General features: G+C 42.8%; 1 protein-coding gene across 9 annotated transcripts in view; it reads left to right on the top strand.

Annotated features, from left to right (window-relative positions):
• Positions 1 to 17,225, top strand: part of c2h18orf63 (chromosome 2 C18orf63 homolog) — a 190,372-nt gene that overhangs the window by 149,288 nt on the left and 23,859 nt on the right. For 8 of the 9 annotated variants that reach the window (XM_069920233.1, XM_069920238.1, XM_069920231.1 and 5 more), the window contains one exon: positions 10,592 to 10,681. The exons of the other annotated variant lie outside the window; for it this stretch is intronic. In XM_069920233.1, the coding sequence (XP_069776334.1) occupies positions 10,592 to 10,681 (90 nt within the window). The remainder of the gene's footprint in view (positions 1 to 10,591; positions 10,682 to 17,225) is intronic. 9 annotated transcript variants of the gene reach the window in all.

Below are 17,225 nucleotides of genomic sequence, written 5' to 3'. Positions count from 1 at the left end.
CCTGTTCCGGTGCCAGACCTTTTGGTGGGGGAGCATTTTGGTAAGAGTGACCACAACTTCCTGAGCTTTAGCATAGCTATGGATAAGGATAAAAGCAGACAAAAAGGGAAAGTGTTTAATTGGGATGAAGCAGGAATTAGAGCGGAACAGTTGGCACAACACTGTTACAGCACCAGCATTCGGGACCAGGGTTCCAATCCTGCACTGTCTGTTAGGAGTTTGTACATTTTCTTCATGTCTGCGTAGGTTTTCCAAGGGGTCGCCAGTTTCCTCCCACCATTCAAAACATACCAGGAGTGTACGTTAATTGAGTGTCAATTGGGCGGCACAAACTTGTGGGCCGAAATGGTCTGTTACCGTGGTGTATGTCCACAATTAAATTTTTTAAAATTTATATTTAAATTGTTCAAGGGTAAAAGCACAGAACAAATGTGGAGTAAGTTTAGGGACTACTTGCTGGGTTCAGGATAGATATGTCCCACTGGGACAGGGAAAAGATGGTAGGAAAGGGGAAAGGGGATGCATGGTTGCTGAAGCAGGTGAGGCAGCTAGTGAATAGGAAGAAAGAAGCATACAATAGAAGCAGGAAACAGGAAAGGCTCATGAGAAGTAGCTAGGAGGGAGTTTAAGAAAGGACTTCATAGTGCTTGAAGGGGTTGTAGGATTAAAGAGAATGCCAAGGCATTTTAATGCATACACGAAGAACAGAAGGATGATGAGAATGAAGGTGGGGTGCTAAACAATAAAGAAGGCAAAATGTACCTGAAGGCAGAGGAGGGTGGGAAGGTCCTAAATGAATAATTTGCTTCAGTATTCACAATTGATCAGGCTGAGGTCCAAACAGAATAGCTTGTATGCTGGACAATGTGGATATTAAGGAAGAGGGAGTGTTGGATCTTCTCAAAAACATCAAGATTGCCAAGTCCCCAGGGCGGATGCAATAAACCCAAGATTGCTCTGTGTAGAGGTAGCTGGAGCAGTAGTAATGATCATTGAGTCCTCTTTGGCCACAGGGGAGGTGCCATAGGATTGGAGAATGGCAAATTTAGCCCCTTGTTTAAAAGTGGTAATAGGGAGAATCCTGGGAATTATAGACCAGTGAGTATTATATCAGTGGTGTGCATACTATTGGAGATGATTCTTAAAGATAGGATCTAAGAGCATTTGGAGAATTAAAGACTACTCGGGGATAGTTAGCAGGGCTTTGTGAAGGGAAAATTGTGCCTCACAGGCCTAATTGAGTTTTTTCAGGAGGTAACAAAAGAAATTGATGAGGGCAGTAGGTGTGGTTTACATGGATTTTAGTCAGGCATTTGACAAGGTCCCCCCATAAGAAACTCATTAAGGCATTTGACAGGGTCCCCCCATAAGAGACTCGTTTAGGCATTTGACAGGGTCCCCCCATAAGAGACTCATTCAGGCATTTGACAAGGTCCCCCCATAAGAGACTCATTCAGGCATTTGACAAGGTCCCCCATAAGAGACTCATTCAGGCATTTGACAAGGTCCTCCCATAAGAGACATTTAAGCATTTGACAAGGTCCCCCCATAAGAGACTCATTAAGGCATTTGACAAGGTCCCCCAATAAGAGACTCATTTAGAAAGTCATGAGGCACGGGATCCACTGAACTTTGGCTGAGTGGATAAAAAAATTGGCTTCCAGGTAGAAGGCAGAGAGTAGCATTGGAAGGCAAGTATTCTGCCTGGAGGTCAGTGACTAGTGGAGTACCACAAGGATCTGTTCTGGGACCCCTGCCCTTTGAGATTTTTATAAATGACCTGGATGAAGAGGCAGAAGGATGGGTCATTAAGTTTGCAGATGGCACAAAAGTTGGAGGAGTTGTGGATGGGGCTGAAGGTTACCGAAAGTGACAAGAGGATAGAGGCAGGATGCAGAGTTGGGCAAAGAAATGGCAGATGGAGTTCAATCTGGATAAGTGTGAGGTGATGCATTTTGGAAGGACAAACCAGAAGGCTGAGTACAGGGTTGATGGTTGGTTATTAAAGAGTGTGAATGAACAGAGGGTCCTTGGGGTCCAATTCTATGCATCCCTCAAGGTCGCCACATGGGTTGATAGGATAGTTAAGAAGGCCTATGCGATGCTGGGCTTCATTAATAGGGGGATTGAGTTCAAGAGTAGAGAGGTCATGTTGCAACTCTACAAATCTCTGGTGAGACCACACTTGGAATATTGTGTTCAGTTCTGGTCACCTCATTATTGGAAAGATGTAGAAGCTATGGAGAGGGTGTAGAGGAGATTTACCAGGATGTTGCCTGGATTGGGAAATGTCTTATGAGCCAAGGTTAGCAGAGACTCATTATGTGGGGACCTTGTCAAATGCCTAAATGAGTCTCTTATGGAGGGACCTTGTCAAACCTTTTCTCTTTGGAGCATAGAAGGATGAGAAGAGACGTGATAGATGTCTACAAGATTATGAGAAGCATAGATAGGGTGATGTACTCGAGATGGCAGAGGTCGACAGCATCGAGTCTACGCTGCTGAAGATCCAGCTGCGCTGGATGGGTCACGTCTCCAGAATGGAGGACCATCGCCTTCCCAAGATCGTGTTATATGGCGAGCTCTCCACTGGCCACCGTGACAGAGGTGCACCAAAGAAAAGGTACAAGGACTGCCTAAAGAAATCTCTTGGTGCCTGCCACATTGACCACCGCCAGTGGGCTGATATCGCCTCAAACCGTGCATCTTGGCGCCTCACAGTTTGGCGGGCAGCAACCTCCTTTGAAGAAGACCGCAGAGCCCACCTCACTGACAAAAGGCAAAGGAGGAAAAACCCAACACCCAACCCCAACCAACCAATTTTCCCTTGCAACCGCTGCAATCGTGTCTGCCTGTCCCGCATCGGACTTGTCAGCCACAAACGAGCCTGCAGCTGACGTGGACTTTTTACCCCCTCCATAAATCTTCGTCCGCGAAGCCAAGCCAAAGAAGAAGATAGGGTGAACAGTCAGCATCTGTTTCCCAGGGCAGGAATAGCAAACAACAAAGGACATTTGCAGAAAGTGAAGGGAGGGAATTTTATGGGAGACATCAGGTCTACATTTTTTATGCAGAGGGTTGTGGGTGCCTGGAAGGCCTTGTCATGAATGGTGGTGGAGGCTGAAACATTGGGGGCATTTAAGAGCCTCTTAAACAAGCACACAGATTGAATAAAAATAAAGGGTTATGGGGTAGGGAAGGTTTAGTACTTTTTTTCAAGAAGGAATAATATGTCGGCCAACATCAAGGGCCGAAAGGGCTGTACTGTGCTGTAGTGTTCTATTTTCTATCTCTACTTTTAACTCCATAATCTCAAACAAGCTCATTGCTAACTTTATCATCAAGGTCTCCACTGCAACTGGATCCCTGAATTCAAGAACTGCAGAACAATAGAACCATTTTACACTACAGCACAGGCCCATTCGGCCCTTCTAGTCTTTGCCAAACCAATTTTTGCCTAGTCCCGCCGACCTGCACCCAGACCATAGCCCTCCATACTTCTCCCATCCATGTACCTGTCCAAATTCCTCTTAAATGTTAAAATTGAGCCTGCATTCACCATTTCAGCTGGAAGCTCGTTCCACATCCCCACCACTCTCTGTGTGAAAAAGTTCTGCCTCTTGTTCCCCCTAAACTTTTCCCCTTTTACTCTTAACCAATGCCCTCTGGTTTGTATCTCACCTACCTTCATAATTTTAAATACCTCTATCAAATCTCCTCTCATTCTTCTATGCTCCAGGGAATAAAATCCAAACCTGTTTAACCTTTCCCTGTAACTCAGTTCCTGAAGTCTGAGCAACACCTAATGAATCTTCTCTGCACTCTTTCTATTTTATTGATCATTTTCTTGTAGTTAGGTGACCAAAACTGTGCTCCATACTCCAAATTTTGTCTCATCAATGTCTTTCACAAATTTATCAAAACATGCCAACTCATATTCTCAATACTTTAATTTATGAAGGCCAGAATGCCAAAAGCTCTCTTTCCAATCCTATCCACCTGTGACACCACTTTCAGCGAATTATGTATTTGTATTCCCAAATCCCTCTGTTCTACTTCATTCCTCAGTGCCCTACCATTTACCGAGTATGTCATTTCTTGATTTGTCCTTCCAAAATGTAACATCTCACACTTGTCTGCATTAAATTCTATTTTGTTGCATCTGCTAATGGCAGCCCTACCAAAATAAGAGATGTTCACACAGCACGAGGTGAACTAGTAACTGAACTTTATTTTGAATTCCTCGAACTGCTTGAGGAGACTGCCCACTTCCTGTGAAGGGCATGCTGGCCTTAGGAACTGATGTCAGTGCGTTGTGGCATCACTCCCTGTCCAGCGGCATGCAACACAGAAGCGGCATTGTCGCCCCAGGCAATACGTGTCGCCAACCGTGAGCTTCTCCTTGGAAGGGAAGGGGGACCCTGTGCCATCTTGTGTCGGATGACTGGGCGGAAAGTCAGCCCATCTAACTGCGTGGTCGCTCATCCCGCTACACCACCCCTCCAGAATTGCTGCCACCCTTTAAGCAAGTTGCCATACTGTCTTTGGGCGGGCGGCCTCTGTGTCTGATCTGGGGATCCGGGTGGGGTGGTTTGAGTCCAGATGCGCTGCCTTGAGGCAGTCAATGGTAAACCTGTCCTACCATCTGCCAAGGTGAAAATGACACTGTCATCCTGCAACACCTGGAATGGGCCTTCATAGGGGCATGGTAGGGGTGTCCCTTGCTGTCCTCTCTGCACAAAAATCAATTCAGTGGACTGCAGGCTCACCGGGACGTGGCAGGGTGGAGAGCCATATCAGGAAGGTGGCAGAAGTTTCTGTCTACCGGCTTGTTCCCTCAGTCGCTGGAGGATGTCTAGAGCACTGGGTTGTGGGCCGGGAGGATTGAAGAGAATGTCCCCTTGGATGGTAAGCGGGGAGCCGTACACCATCTCGGCTGAAGACACTGATAGGCCTTCTTTTAGTGCTGTGTGAGTTCCTAACAGCACCCATGGGAGTTCGTCTGTCCAGTTAGGGCCTTGAAGTCAAGCTTTCTGGGCTGCTTTCAGGTGATAGTGAAAACATTCAATGAGGCTATTTGCCTGAGGATGGTAGGCCATGCTGTGATGTAACTGGCTACCATAGAACTTGACTAGGTTGGCCCAGAGCGAGGTTGTGAACTGGGCCCCTCAGTCTGAGGTGATGTGGGTCAGAACTCCAAAGTGTGCAACCCAAATGAACAAGAAAGCTCTGGCACAAATCTCTGTGTCACATGTGGGTAGGGGTATCGTTTCCGGCCAGCACGTAAAATGGTTAATTACTCTGAATAAATACTGCATAGGGTACTCACAGGGACTAGGCCACTGATGTCCACAAGCACATGGTCAAAAAGTCGCTGTTCTGGGTTGAAGCTCTGGAGTGGGACCTTGGTGTATATGTGCACTTTAGTGTGTTGGCAGTCCAAACAAGTCTTAGCCCACAGGGTTACATTGTGGCAGAGGCCATGCCACACGAACTTGTCAGACAGCAGGTGAACCGTGGACCTTATTCAAGGATGTCATAGACTATGTACTTGGTTGAACACCTGCTGTCGCCAGGTCAAGGGTAGGATGGGTCTGGGGAAGCCTGTGTACATGTCACACAATAATGTTGGGCTCCCCAGTGAAGGACAAAAATCGCTAACCTTTAGGCTGGTGGTGGCAGTATGGTAGGCCTGGACGTCAGCATCCTCTGCTTGGTCTTTGGCTAGCTGAGCAACATTGAGCCCTCCTGAGGTAGTGGTGATGGCCAGTCTGGATAGCATGTTGGCCACCATGTTGGATTTGCCTGCGATGTGGCGAATGTCCATTGTATATTCAGAAATGTTGGAGAGGTGTCATTGATGCCTCATCGACCATGGTTCCGAAACCTTACTGAGTGCATGGGTGAATGATTTATAGGCTGCTTCTAACATGTACTGGAAATATTGTATTACCAGGCACAGGGCCAACAGCTCGCTGTCGAACACATTGAACTTGAGTTCTGGTGTCCGGAGATGTTTGCTGAGGAAAGCCAGGGGGTGCCACTGTTCTTTAACCTATCGCACCAACTGCTCTGTCCAAAGCATCTGTTGTAAGGGCCAGGGGGAGGAAGAGTATGGATGGGCCAAAGATGTGGCTTCCGCCAGTACCACTTTGGTTGCCTGGAATGCTTCAACGGTTTTGCATGTCCAGTGGAGTGCCCTTTTGCTGAGTAGATGAGGTCTAATTGGGGTTGCATGAGGGTAGCTGCTCCCAGGAGGAAATGGTGATAGAAGTTCACCATCCCTAAGAATTGTTGTAGGCCTTTGATTGTGTTCAGCCTGGGGAAATGTTAGATGGCTTCCTCCTTATCCAGCAGCGATGTGGCCCCTTCTCAGGTGATATGATGTCCCAGGAAGTCAATAGTTTCCTGGCTGAACTGGCACTTAGCTGGGTTCACTGTGAGTTCAAACTCCTGCAACCTGTCAAAAAAGCAAGTCAGATATGTCCCGTGTGTGCTGGTGTCAGGGCTGGCAATGAGAATGTCAAAGATGAAATCGAGGTCCCTGCCAACCAAGTCCATGAGACGCTGAAATGTCTGGGCTGCATTCTTTAGATGTTGTTACGATGCACTGGAATCTGATCGAACCCTTTGATGAGGTCCATCTTGGAAAAGATCTGGCAGCCCTGGAGTCTCGTGGACAAATCCTGGATGTGTGGGATGGGATATCTAACTGGGACAGTGGCATTATTGAGTCGCCTGTAATTGCCACATGGTCGCCAATCACCAGAGTTCTTCTGGACCCTGTGCAGCAGGGATGCCCAGGGGTTGTTTGAGTGGTGGATGATACCCAACTCCTCCATGGCAGTGAACTTGATCTTGGCTTGAAGGAGTTTGTCCTACAGGAGACACCATTCCTGTGCATACACTGGGGGCCCAGTGGTCTCGATGTGGTGCTCCATGCCATGTGCTGGTTTAACATCGTGGAAGTTGGGCATCAATGGTGATGGGCACTTGGCCTGTAGGAGGGCATATTCGTTACAGTCCAGAGTGTGGATTCTTAATGGAAGAAAAGAACGTTGCCATTGTGTGAGGGGTATGACTGGAAATGTAGTAGCAATGACATAACTGCATCTGTTCATGTCCACCAGAAGCTCGTGTGCCTGGAGGAAATCTGCTCCGAGTAGTGCTTATCCCACAGATGCAATCGTACCTTTCCAGTGGAAAATCTTGACCACTATATGGATTGTGACCAGGAGGGTGCCGAAACTTGGAATGGGGGAGCCATTGGCTGGCTGTAGGGGAAGACCCTTTTAATACATTGGCCGAATGAGGCTTATCTCTGCGCCTGTGTCGACTAGGAAATCCCTCTTTGTTCACTGGTCCCTGAGGGAGAGTAGGCTTTATGTATGCCAACCACTGAGGCCACTATCAGCAGCTGGCCTGTCCGTTTCCCACTGCCGTGCATGATTTGGTGTTCAAGTATGAGCATGGAGGGACATATTGCTGGGTGTTATGGCCCCATCTGCGGTGGTGGTAACGGTAATCACTTTGTTTAAGTGCTCCTTACGTTGCAGCTGGGCCATGACTACTGCTGAGGGGCCTGCAGATGGGGATAAACCGACGGCGTAGATTGGTTGCATATGTATGGAGCTCTTTTGTGGGGTGCAGAAAAGTCTGTCTGCTTTTTTGGCTACTAGGCTACTAGGAGTGGGGCGCTGAAGTCCAAGTCAGATATTATTAGCTTGGAGTGGAACAGGGCCTCGAACAAGAAACAGTTTGTGTGTCCGTCCGCTAAGGCCACCATTTCATGCATGAGCTCGGAGGGGTTCCTATGGCCCAGGCCTTGCATATTCAGGATACGGATGGTGCATTCGTGTTGGCTGAGTTCCAGGGAATCGAGGAGGAAATGCCGGAATTGTTTGTACATACGCTCCATAGGAGGATTTTCCATGAAGGATCTTACTTTTGCTGCATTCATGGCGCTGATGACATGTCAGAACTTGGTATCCTCCGAGACAATGCCTCTGAAGGGTGGCAAATGCATACCCACAGCATTGGTTACAACCGTTGCAACTGTAGCAGTAGTAGCATCCTGCATTTTGTTGTGTTTGAGGTGGGTTCCAAAGATGTTGGAACTGTTGGGGTCACCACTGTAGCATCTGCTAACGGCAGCGCTGCTGAAATGAAAGACGACTACGCAACATGAGGTGAACCAGTAACTGAACTTCATTTGGAATTCCTCATGCTGCTCGAGGAGACCGACCCTGTGAGGGGTGCGCTGGCCTTAGGAAGTGGCATCAGTGCATCGGGGTATCTCTCCCGATCCAGCGGCATGCAACATGGAAGCAGTGTTGTCCTCCGGGCCACGTGTTGCCAACTGTGGGCTTCATCTCAGAAGGGAAGGGAGGCCCGCGCTATCTTGTGTCGGACGACTGGGGCGGCGATTTGGCCCATCTAACCGCGCGGTCGCTCGGCCTGCTACAATCTACCATTTTTCAGCCCATTTTTCCAGTTGATCCAGATCCCTCTGAAAATCTTATTCCCTGTCCACAGTGCCTCCAATCTTAGTGACATCAGCAAATTTGCTGATTCAATTTCCATATTATCATCCAGATTGCAAGTAACGAGGACAGCACCTCCTCTATGATCACCCTTAAATCTTCGTCCGCGAAGCCAAGCCAAAGAAGAAATGCTACATATACATATAGAACATTACAACACTGTACAGGTTCTCTGGCCCACAATGAACCAACCTATATATATCTAAAAATATTAAACCTTCCCTATCTCATAACTCTCTATTTTTCTTTCATCCATGTATCTGTCTAAGAATCTGTTAATGCCCCTATTGTTCAAGCTTCCACCACCACACCTGGCAATACATTCCAGACACCCACTTCTCCCTGTGTAAAAAAATTTACCCTGATGTTGTGGTGGTACACCACTGGCCTACTGCAGGGGGCAACCTCTGTACCTGCAGGAGTGTAAGGGGACAGGACAACACCTGGCCGGCTGTCAATCAGTCAGACTGAAGGGATCAAGCCCCACCTGGGTGGATGTCAATCACCCTCCAGGATATAAGCCTGAGCTGGCCTCCCCGAAGTTCACTCAGAGTTACTGTAGCTACAGCCAGCCTGGCTCTGTGAAAGTCTTTGTGAATTAAATTGTGGTGCGCTGTTAGCCTGTTGTACAGTCTTTACCTTGTGTGTGTCTGATTCTGGCTAACAGCGCACCACAGATGTTTCCCCTAGACCTTCCTCACTTCACTTTGTATATATGTAGACTTAAGACAGCTTGGCCTAATATTGCTCTAATTCCATCTACAAGGTTGCAGCTGACACCATTTTCATAGGCGAGATCTCAAACAACAACAAGATGATATAAATGAGATAGAAAGTTTGGTGGCATAGGGTCAGGAATAACAACTGTTCAGTCATGAAGGAATTGCTCATGCACTCAACATTGACTTCAAGAATGAGGCAGGGTGGTGAGGATAAGAACCATACACCCCTCTGTGTGCTGGTTTCGTTCATGCCTATTTCATCATTTTAACCGACTGCTTTATTTGCCCCTCCAAATGCTTTTTTTAAAATTTATAGATTCAACAAATCAAATACTTTCTTGGACAGCTTCCTACCACAAACTTGAACTCATCTAAACTTTATTTGCTATATCTCAATTTTAACTCTCTGTTCAGCCAACACTGGTGCCCTCTGACCTCAATTGACTTATTGAGCATGTCACCATTTTGGAATTTTCCACTTTGTTTTCCTCTCACTGCATTATCCCTAAAATCTATGTTCTCCCTAAATTCAAGCTTCATCTCATTTTATATTTTCAATTCCTTGAAAATGTTTCAAAGTGATACTTCATTGCACTATAACCTTCACTCTACCTGAACAAATTGCTATACATCATTTACCAAGTGGCAGTTGTTCTGCCTACTCTCACTGTGTCATGATTTTAAGCCATATTTTCCACTGCTCTTATCTTCAAGACCATGTTGGAATATTGTCAAAGATATTTTGCTGTGAAAGCTTGTTTCCTTTGAAGAAATCAAATGGATTTAATTTGTTTTAATGAATGGCCAGAGCTTCAGACTTGAATGCTCTGAATATAGGAGCATAGTTGAGGTGGTTGCCAGTATTTTAACTTTCCAGCCGCTTTACCCAACAGTATTATGTGCGTCCAACCCTGCTCCCACACAGAACCTTGTTATTGAAGGTCAAGCCAAGTTAACTTGCCACTAACCGCAAAATCCAGGATAATACATTTTATCAGGCTTACTTTTTTATAAACTGGTGGAAGAGCTTTAACCAAAGAATATTATTATTGTTTTAACTTTGTGGCTTTAGTAATTGTTATCTATGGGATAAAGGTTGCTCTGTATTGACTCAGAATAAGCAGCCGGACTTCTCTAATATGGGAGAAGCTTTATTGGTGCAAAGGAAGTTTTTTTAAGAATGCCAAGAAAATGTTTGCAGTTATGCAAACATAAAGTAGCATTTCTGTTTGCTCTAGTAATGTTTGCATTTTTATTGAGCAACTCTTCAGGTAAAATTGCCCTGCATTTTAAGAAAATCCACATTTCTATGGTTTCTTAAAACAGGAAAAAGTACCAGATTCAAAACCAAAGAAACCCAAGACCAAGCCAGTTATCCAGGATGTTGACATGGAAAAGCAGGCAAAATATAATCAGGTTTCTGAGAAATATTTTACAACTTAACATTTCTTTTGCAACATTAATTAAATGTGAAAGCATTTGCATATAAAACCAATGGCAACAATTGAATTGCACTGAATTTGCTCATCCCGGTTGATAGGTCTTGTAAGAAATCATTAAGAAACAGGTCAAGCAAAGAGGATGAAGTTCATTTTCACATTAAAAATTATGTTGTGAGTCAGCATATTAACTTATCCTTTAAAACTACCTGCTGCATCTCATTTAAAGCAGCATGTTTTTATATTTGTCTCCTGTTGTTCAGAAAGGTTTGCCATTTTATGAGTAAAAGTAGCAGGGAACAAATCTGTGGCCTCATTTTATCTGGTCACCACTGACAAACCAAGACTGAGGTTGACAGTCACTGTTCAATGTACTTGACCCACCCAGAAGGTTTGCAGTTAATCTCTTTGCCTACTTGTTTGATCAGACAAACACAAACTCAAACCTTGGTATCATAAAACCTCTGTCATCCAGAGTTCAAGCAACTGGCAAAAATATTGTGGAAAATAAATGGGTTAAAAATAGGGACGTTTAAAATTGGCGTGTCTATCATGCAATCTCAAGCAGCTGGAAATCACTTATCAGGCATCTGCCACTCCCCATAGGTGCTGGATATCGGGAGGTTTTACTGTATAATTCTTTTTGATCTGTAAATGCAGGCTAGTTGATTGTCACTGAAGCATTACTTACATTGCAGCATCCTTAAAGTGGTCTTAAAATTCTTCACCATAGTCTTATATGTCAAAGGGTTTCATTTTTACCCAATCAGGAAGCAAAACAATATGTATGGAAATAAGTGACAAACAAAAGGCCATCTAACAACACATTTGCAGAGAAAGTTAATCTGTGGAGTGCAGTCACCCTGGTACATTTGGAAATTACATGAAGGGCAAACCAAAGATTTAAAAAAAGTGTAGTTAAAGAAATGTGCATGGTGCCGGCACAGTGATGGAGGCGGGGGCAAAAGCATTTTTTAAGAGACTATTAGATAAGTACATGGAATTGATAAAAATGGAGTGTTATGCTGTAGGGAAATTCTAGACAGTTGTTAGAGCAAGTTATTAGGTCGGCACAACCTGCAGGCCGAAGGACCTGTACCATGCTCTAGAATTCTATGCTCTATGTTCTAATAACTTGCATTCCAGGTTTATAAGAAATACTCAACAGTAACAATTTAAAAAACCTATGAATTCAGACATACATACAGCACGGTAACAGGCCCTTTCGTCCCACAAGCTCATGCCGTCCATTTAGACCCAATTAGCACAACCCCCAAGAGTGAGAGGAGAACACAAACTCCTTACAGACGGTGTGGGATTCAAACACGGGTAACTGACACTGTAACAGCATTGCTGTAACCACTACACTAACTGTGTCACCCTATGCTAACCGTGACACTTCAGGGCTAGCTAAGGAGATTATGAACTGCATTTGACCAACAGAACATGTTTACACTGTTATTGGGAAGAGTTTCAGAAAGAATGATTAGAAAATTGATAAAGATGGAAATTATACATTATAAAAGAAAACTGGCCAGAAATATAAGAAAGTGGATTAAAAGTTTTAACATTTTTGCAAAAGGTAGAAAAATATCAAAAGTAAATGCAAATCCTTGAGTGACAATGAAAAGTGGAAATTTAATTGGGAATAACGTAGTGGTCAAAACTTTAAATCAAATGTAACATATTCATTTTTGCTTATTTTCATGTATGCTTCCTGCTGCAGAATACATAAAAATAGCCAACGTAGAAATAAAACAAGGATCAGTAAGCCTCTGAAAGTCATTAATATTAAAGAAAAATACTGCAAAATTACTAAAATTAGAGAAAAGCCTTGAATCTTCTGAGAATAGGTTGAATGAACTTAGTCTTTTTGCCTTGGAGTGATGGAGGATAAAGGATGACCTGACAGAGGTGTATGTGGTGATGAAAGGCATTGATTGTGTGGATGGCCAGAGGCTTTTTCCCAGGGCTGAAATGGCTAACACAGAGGACAGAGGGGTATAGTTTTAAGGTGCTTTGGTGTAAGTACAAGGGGAACGTAAGAGGTATGTTCTGCAAACAGAGTGGTAGTGCATGGTGCCGGCACAGTGATGGAGGCGGGGGCAAAAGCATTTTTTAAGAGACTATTAGATAAGTACATGGAATTGATAAAAATGGAGTGTTATGCTGTAGGGAAATTCTAGACAGTTGTTAGAGCAAGTTATTAGGTCGGCACAACACTGCAGGCCGAAGGACCTGTACCATGCTCTAGAATTCTATGCTCTATGTACTAATAACTTGCATTCCAGGTTTATAAGAGAAATTGTTATAAAATGACTATTTTCCAAAATTCATTGAGTTTCAGGGCAATTCTAACAAATTGGAAGTTTGAAAATATAACAAGCCATTTAAGATGAGGGAGAAAAGAAATAGAGCATTTTTTAAAAATTCACACTGTTCTTTTAATTAAAACTTGTGAAAACACAATACTAGAGAAATTCAGCAGGTCAAACAATATTTTTTTCAGAAAAGATAAAGATACAAAACCAACGTTTCAGGCTTGAGCTCTTCATTGAGGGATTTAATCATCTCTTATTGTGTTAGATTTCTCTTCTGACAAAATTTGTGAATCAACCCGAATGAACGTAATCTCAGTTGACAACACAGCTCAGCACTCTCTCTGTGGTTGCAGCAGAGAGATATCTGACCTCTCAAATAACATTCAGTTTGAACCTCCACATTATTTTTTTTTTAATAGTGCAGTAATTGGGATGTTATGGTAAAGTTATTTAAGACATTGGTGGGGGGGGGGGGTGGGTGCCACATGATGACATGGGGTTAGACTGATAATCCCTGCTCTCCTTGAAAAAGTTGAGAAAAAATGACAAACAAGGTTATAAAAGTTACATAAAATATATGACAGAACTGTGAAGACACATGTAAGACATCAACGACGCCACCAAAGAAGGATAAAGGCCTTACTGTTGTACAAGAAACTGAGCAAGAAAAGTAACAAGAGAAGGAAGAGAGGCCGAGAAAGGATCCTGGGGCTGTCCGTAAGGTAGGATCCAAAGGAGAGAGGCCAGAAGCCGGGGAGTCCTTACACACTGCTGCACAAGGTCTCCTCCGCATCGGGTGAAGAAATCACTGCGCATGCACACAAAAAAGGAGGAAATTTAAAAAAAGATTCCAGACACCCAGAGCTCCAGTGATCAAGAAGAAGTGATCAAAATGATCACAGTGATCAAAGGAAAGAACAAGAATGACCTACAATCAAGAAAAAGGTACAGAAACTTCTTTATCTTCTGTTGAATTAAAGCAAATGTTAGATTTTTTCGATGATCCATATGTGTTAACTGATGAAGTAAGGAAGGATGTGATAAGATGGAAAGATTCATCAACAAGTGGACACTAGATTTGAAATAGTGGATGGAAAAATTAAAGGGAATCAGTTCGAGTTTCAAAATATTAAAGATCAAATGAAGAAGTCACAAGCAGAAGCAGCTGTTAAGCATGATCAGTTAATGCAAAAAAATAGATGTTTTGGAAAATTTTAGTAAATGGAATAAGATCAAGATTGTAGGACTTAAAGAAGGGAATGAGGGTCAAAACTTGAAAAAATTTCTGTAACAGTGGATACTGGAATCTTTGGGTCAGGCTGCATTTCAAGGTGATTTGGAGATAGAATGCGCCCATAGGGCACTGAGACCTAAACCTCAGCCTGACCAAAGATCCTGTCCAATACTTGTCAGATTCCTTCAATATGAAGTAAGAGAGAAGATATCGGAGCTGGCAGCGAAACAAGCTAAATCACCTTTGATTTATAATGGAAATAAAAAAATTTTAAAATCCAGATATAAATTTTGATTGTTGAAAAAGAGTAAGAAGTTTAATCCGGTTAAAGGTGTATTGTGGTAAAAAGGCTATGCCTTTGCTTTGAGATATCCAGCTGCTTTGAAAGTATTCCTCCTGGGAGGGAGGAATATATTTTTTACTGAGCCGAATGAAGCAAAGGTATATACTGATTCATTGCCTGTTAAAGATCAGCAGATGGTTATATACACTTGAATTCATTATATAACCGAGAGGTTTTGCTGTAACTGAAAATACATAAGAGTTTTGAGACAGTTTAAAAGGGGAGGAAGGTTTAAACTATATTGTGCGTGATCTAATATACTGGATAAGATTAATGGATTAAAAGGTCTATTGATAAGCTTATCAAAGGCCAACCCAACCCCAACCAACCAACCAATTTTCCCTTGCAACCATGCCTGCCTGTCCCGCATCAGACTTGTCAGTCACCAACGAGCCTGCAGCAGACGTGGACATACCCCTCCATAAATCTTCGTCCGCGAAGCCAAGCCAAAGAAGTAAAGGAGGGTATGATGTTTTGAGTGTGTTAATGGGGAATGTGATGCTGACCACTACACTGTCATGGGCACTAATGCGACTAGTTTTGCATCCCATATAGATCAGGATGAGAGAGACTCTTTAACATCATGTGCCTCTGGGGTTTTTTCTTTTTCTTTTTTCTTCCTTTCTTATCTTTTCTTTTTTTTGGTTCTTAGCCTGGACTCTTTATAGATGTAAGATATATGGAGGGTTGGGTTGGATGGGGAGATGGAGGGAGATGCTGGAGGGATATAGGTTTTAATTTGGATGTCTAATGGCAGGGAAATTGTGATTTATTAGTATTAATATTAATGGAATTCAGAATCCGATAAAAAAGTTATTGAATTTAATGAAAAAACTAAAGTAGATGTGGGTTTTATACAATAAACTCATTTAACAGAAATAGAATTTATGAAACTAAAGAAAGATTGGCTAGAAGGGGTATTCTCTTCTTCATTTAATTCTAAAGCTAGAGGAGAAGCAGTATTAATAAATAAAAGTTTAACAATCAAAGTACTGGATGTAATGACTGATAAAGTGGGGAGGTATGTGATGGTAAACTACAAAATATATTGTGAATATTGGACCTTGATGAATATATATGCACCAAATGTAGATGATGGAAAGTTTACACAAGATGTTTTTATGCAATTAGGAAGAGGGAGACTTTAATTTTATCTGTGATGCCAAGTTGGATAGATCGGAGGAATTATGGTTAAAAAAAAGGTGACAAACTATGTGAAAAATGTTATGAATGAAATTAAACTTGTTGATAATTGGAGGAAGATGCATCATGATATTAGAGATTATTGATTTTATTCTTTTAGGCATAAGACATATTCCTGTATAGATGTTTTTTAATCACCTCTCAACTCCAGACGAGTCACAGTATTGAATATCAGGCGAGGATAGTGCCTGACCATTCACCATTAGTTGTGTCAGTTTTACTTGAGGAGGAGAAAAGCGTAAGTTATAGATGGAGATTTAATGCAGCATTGTTGAAAAGGAAAGATTTTTGTGACTTTATAAGGCAGCACATAAAATTTTTTATGGACCTGAATGAACATTCTGTAACTAGTCATTTTGTGCTTTGGGATTCTTTGAAGGCTTATTTAAGAGGACAAATAATGAGTATACGGCTAAGGTTAAAAAAAGAATATATCTCTGAAGTTAAATCTTTGGAAAAGGAAATAATAAAGATGGAGAAAAGAATTTCAAAATCGAGGTAATGATGAATTTATAGAAATAGAAGCTTCATACAATACAAACAGATAGAGTAGAGAGGGATATAAGACGAACCCAACAAAAATATTATGAATCGGTTGATAGAGCTCATAAAGTTTTAGCGTGGCAATTGAAGACTAAACAAGTATCAAGAACAATAGTAGCTGTAAGAGAAGATTCGGGTCATCTTATTTACAAAACACAAGGTATTAATGATGTGTTTATGAAATTCTATAAGAAATTATATAAATCAGAATCTTTGAAGGATGGGGATAAAATAGATGAATATTTGTCCAAAATTATTTTACCACAGTTAAGCATAGAAGAGAAGATAGAATTAACAAATCCATTTACAGTTACAGAATTATATGATATATTGATGTCTTTACCAAACAATAAGGGGAGGATGGTTTCTCTCCGGAATTTTACATAGAATTTAATGAGTTATTAATTCTGATATTTATGGGGTTGTTAGATCTCGCACCAACCCTCTTTTCAATCTTCTTCAGCATGATGCTGAACCAAGCCATGAAAGACCCCAACAATGAAGACGCTGTTTACATCCGGTACCGCACGGATGGCAGTCTCTTCAATCTGAGGCGCCTGCAAGCTCACACCAAGACACAAGAGAAACTTGTCCGTGAACTACTCTTTGCAGACGATGCCGCTTTAGTTGCCCATTCAGAGCCAGCTCTTCAGCGCTTGACGTCCTGCTTTGCGGAAACTGCCAAAATGTTTGGCCTGAAAGTCAGCCTGAAGAAAACTGAGGTCCTCCATCAGCCAGCTCCCCACCATGACTACCAGTCCCCCCACATCTCCATCGGGCACACAAAACTCAAAACGATCAACCAGTTTACCTATCTCGGCTGCACCATTTCATCAGATGCAAGGATCGACAATGAGATAGACAACAGACTCGCCAA

This window comes from Narcine bancroftii, chromosome 2, assembly GCF_036971445.1.
Source record: "Narcine bancroftii isolate sNarBan1 chromosome 2, sNarBan1.hap1, whole genome shotgun sequence".
NCBI classification, from domain to species: Eukaryota; Metazoa; Chordata; class Chondrichthyes; order Torpediniformes; family Narcinidae; genus Narcine; species Narcine bancroftii.
Note: the sequence above shows the minus strand (reverse complement) of the source record. Positions and strands in the feature narration are given on the sequence as shown.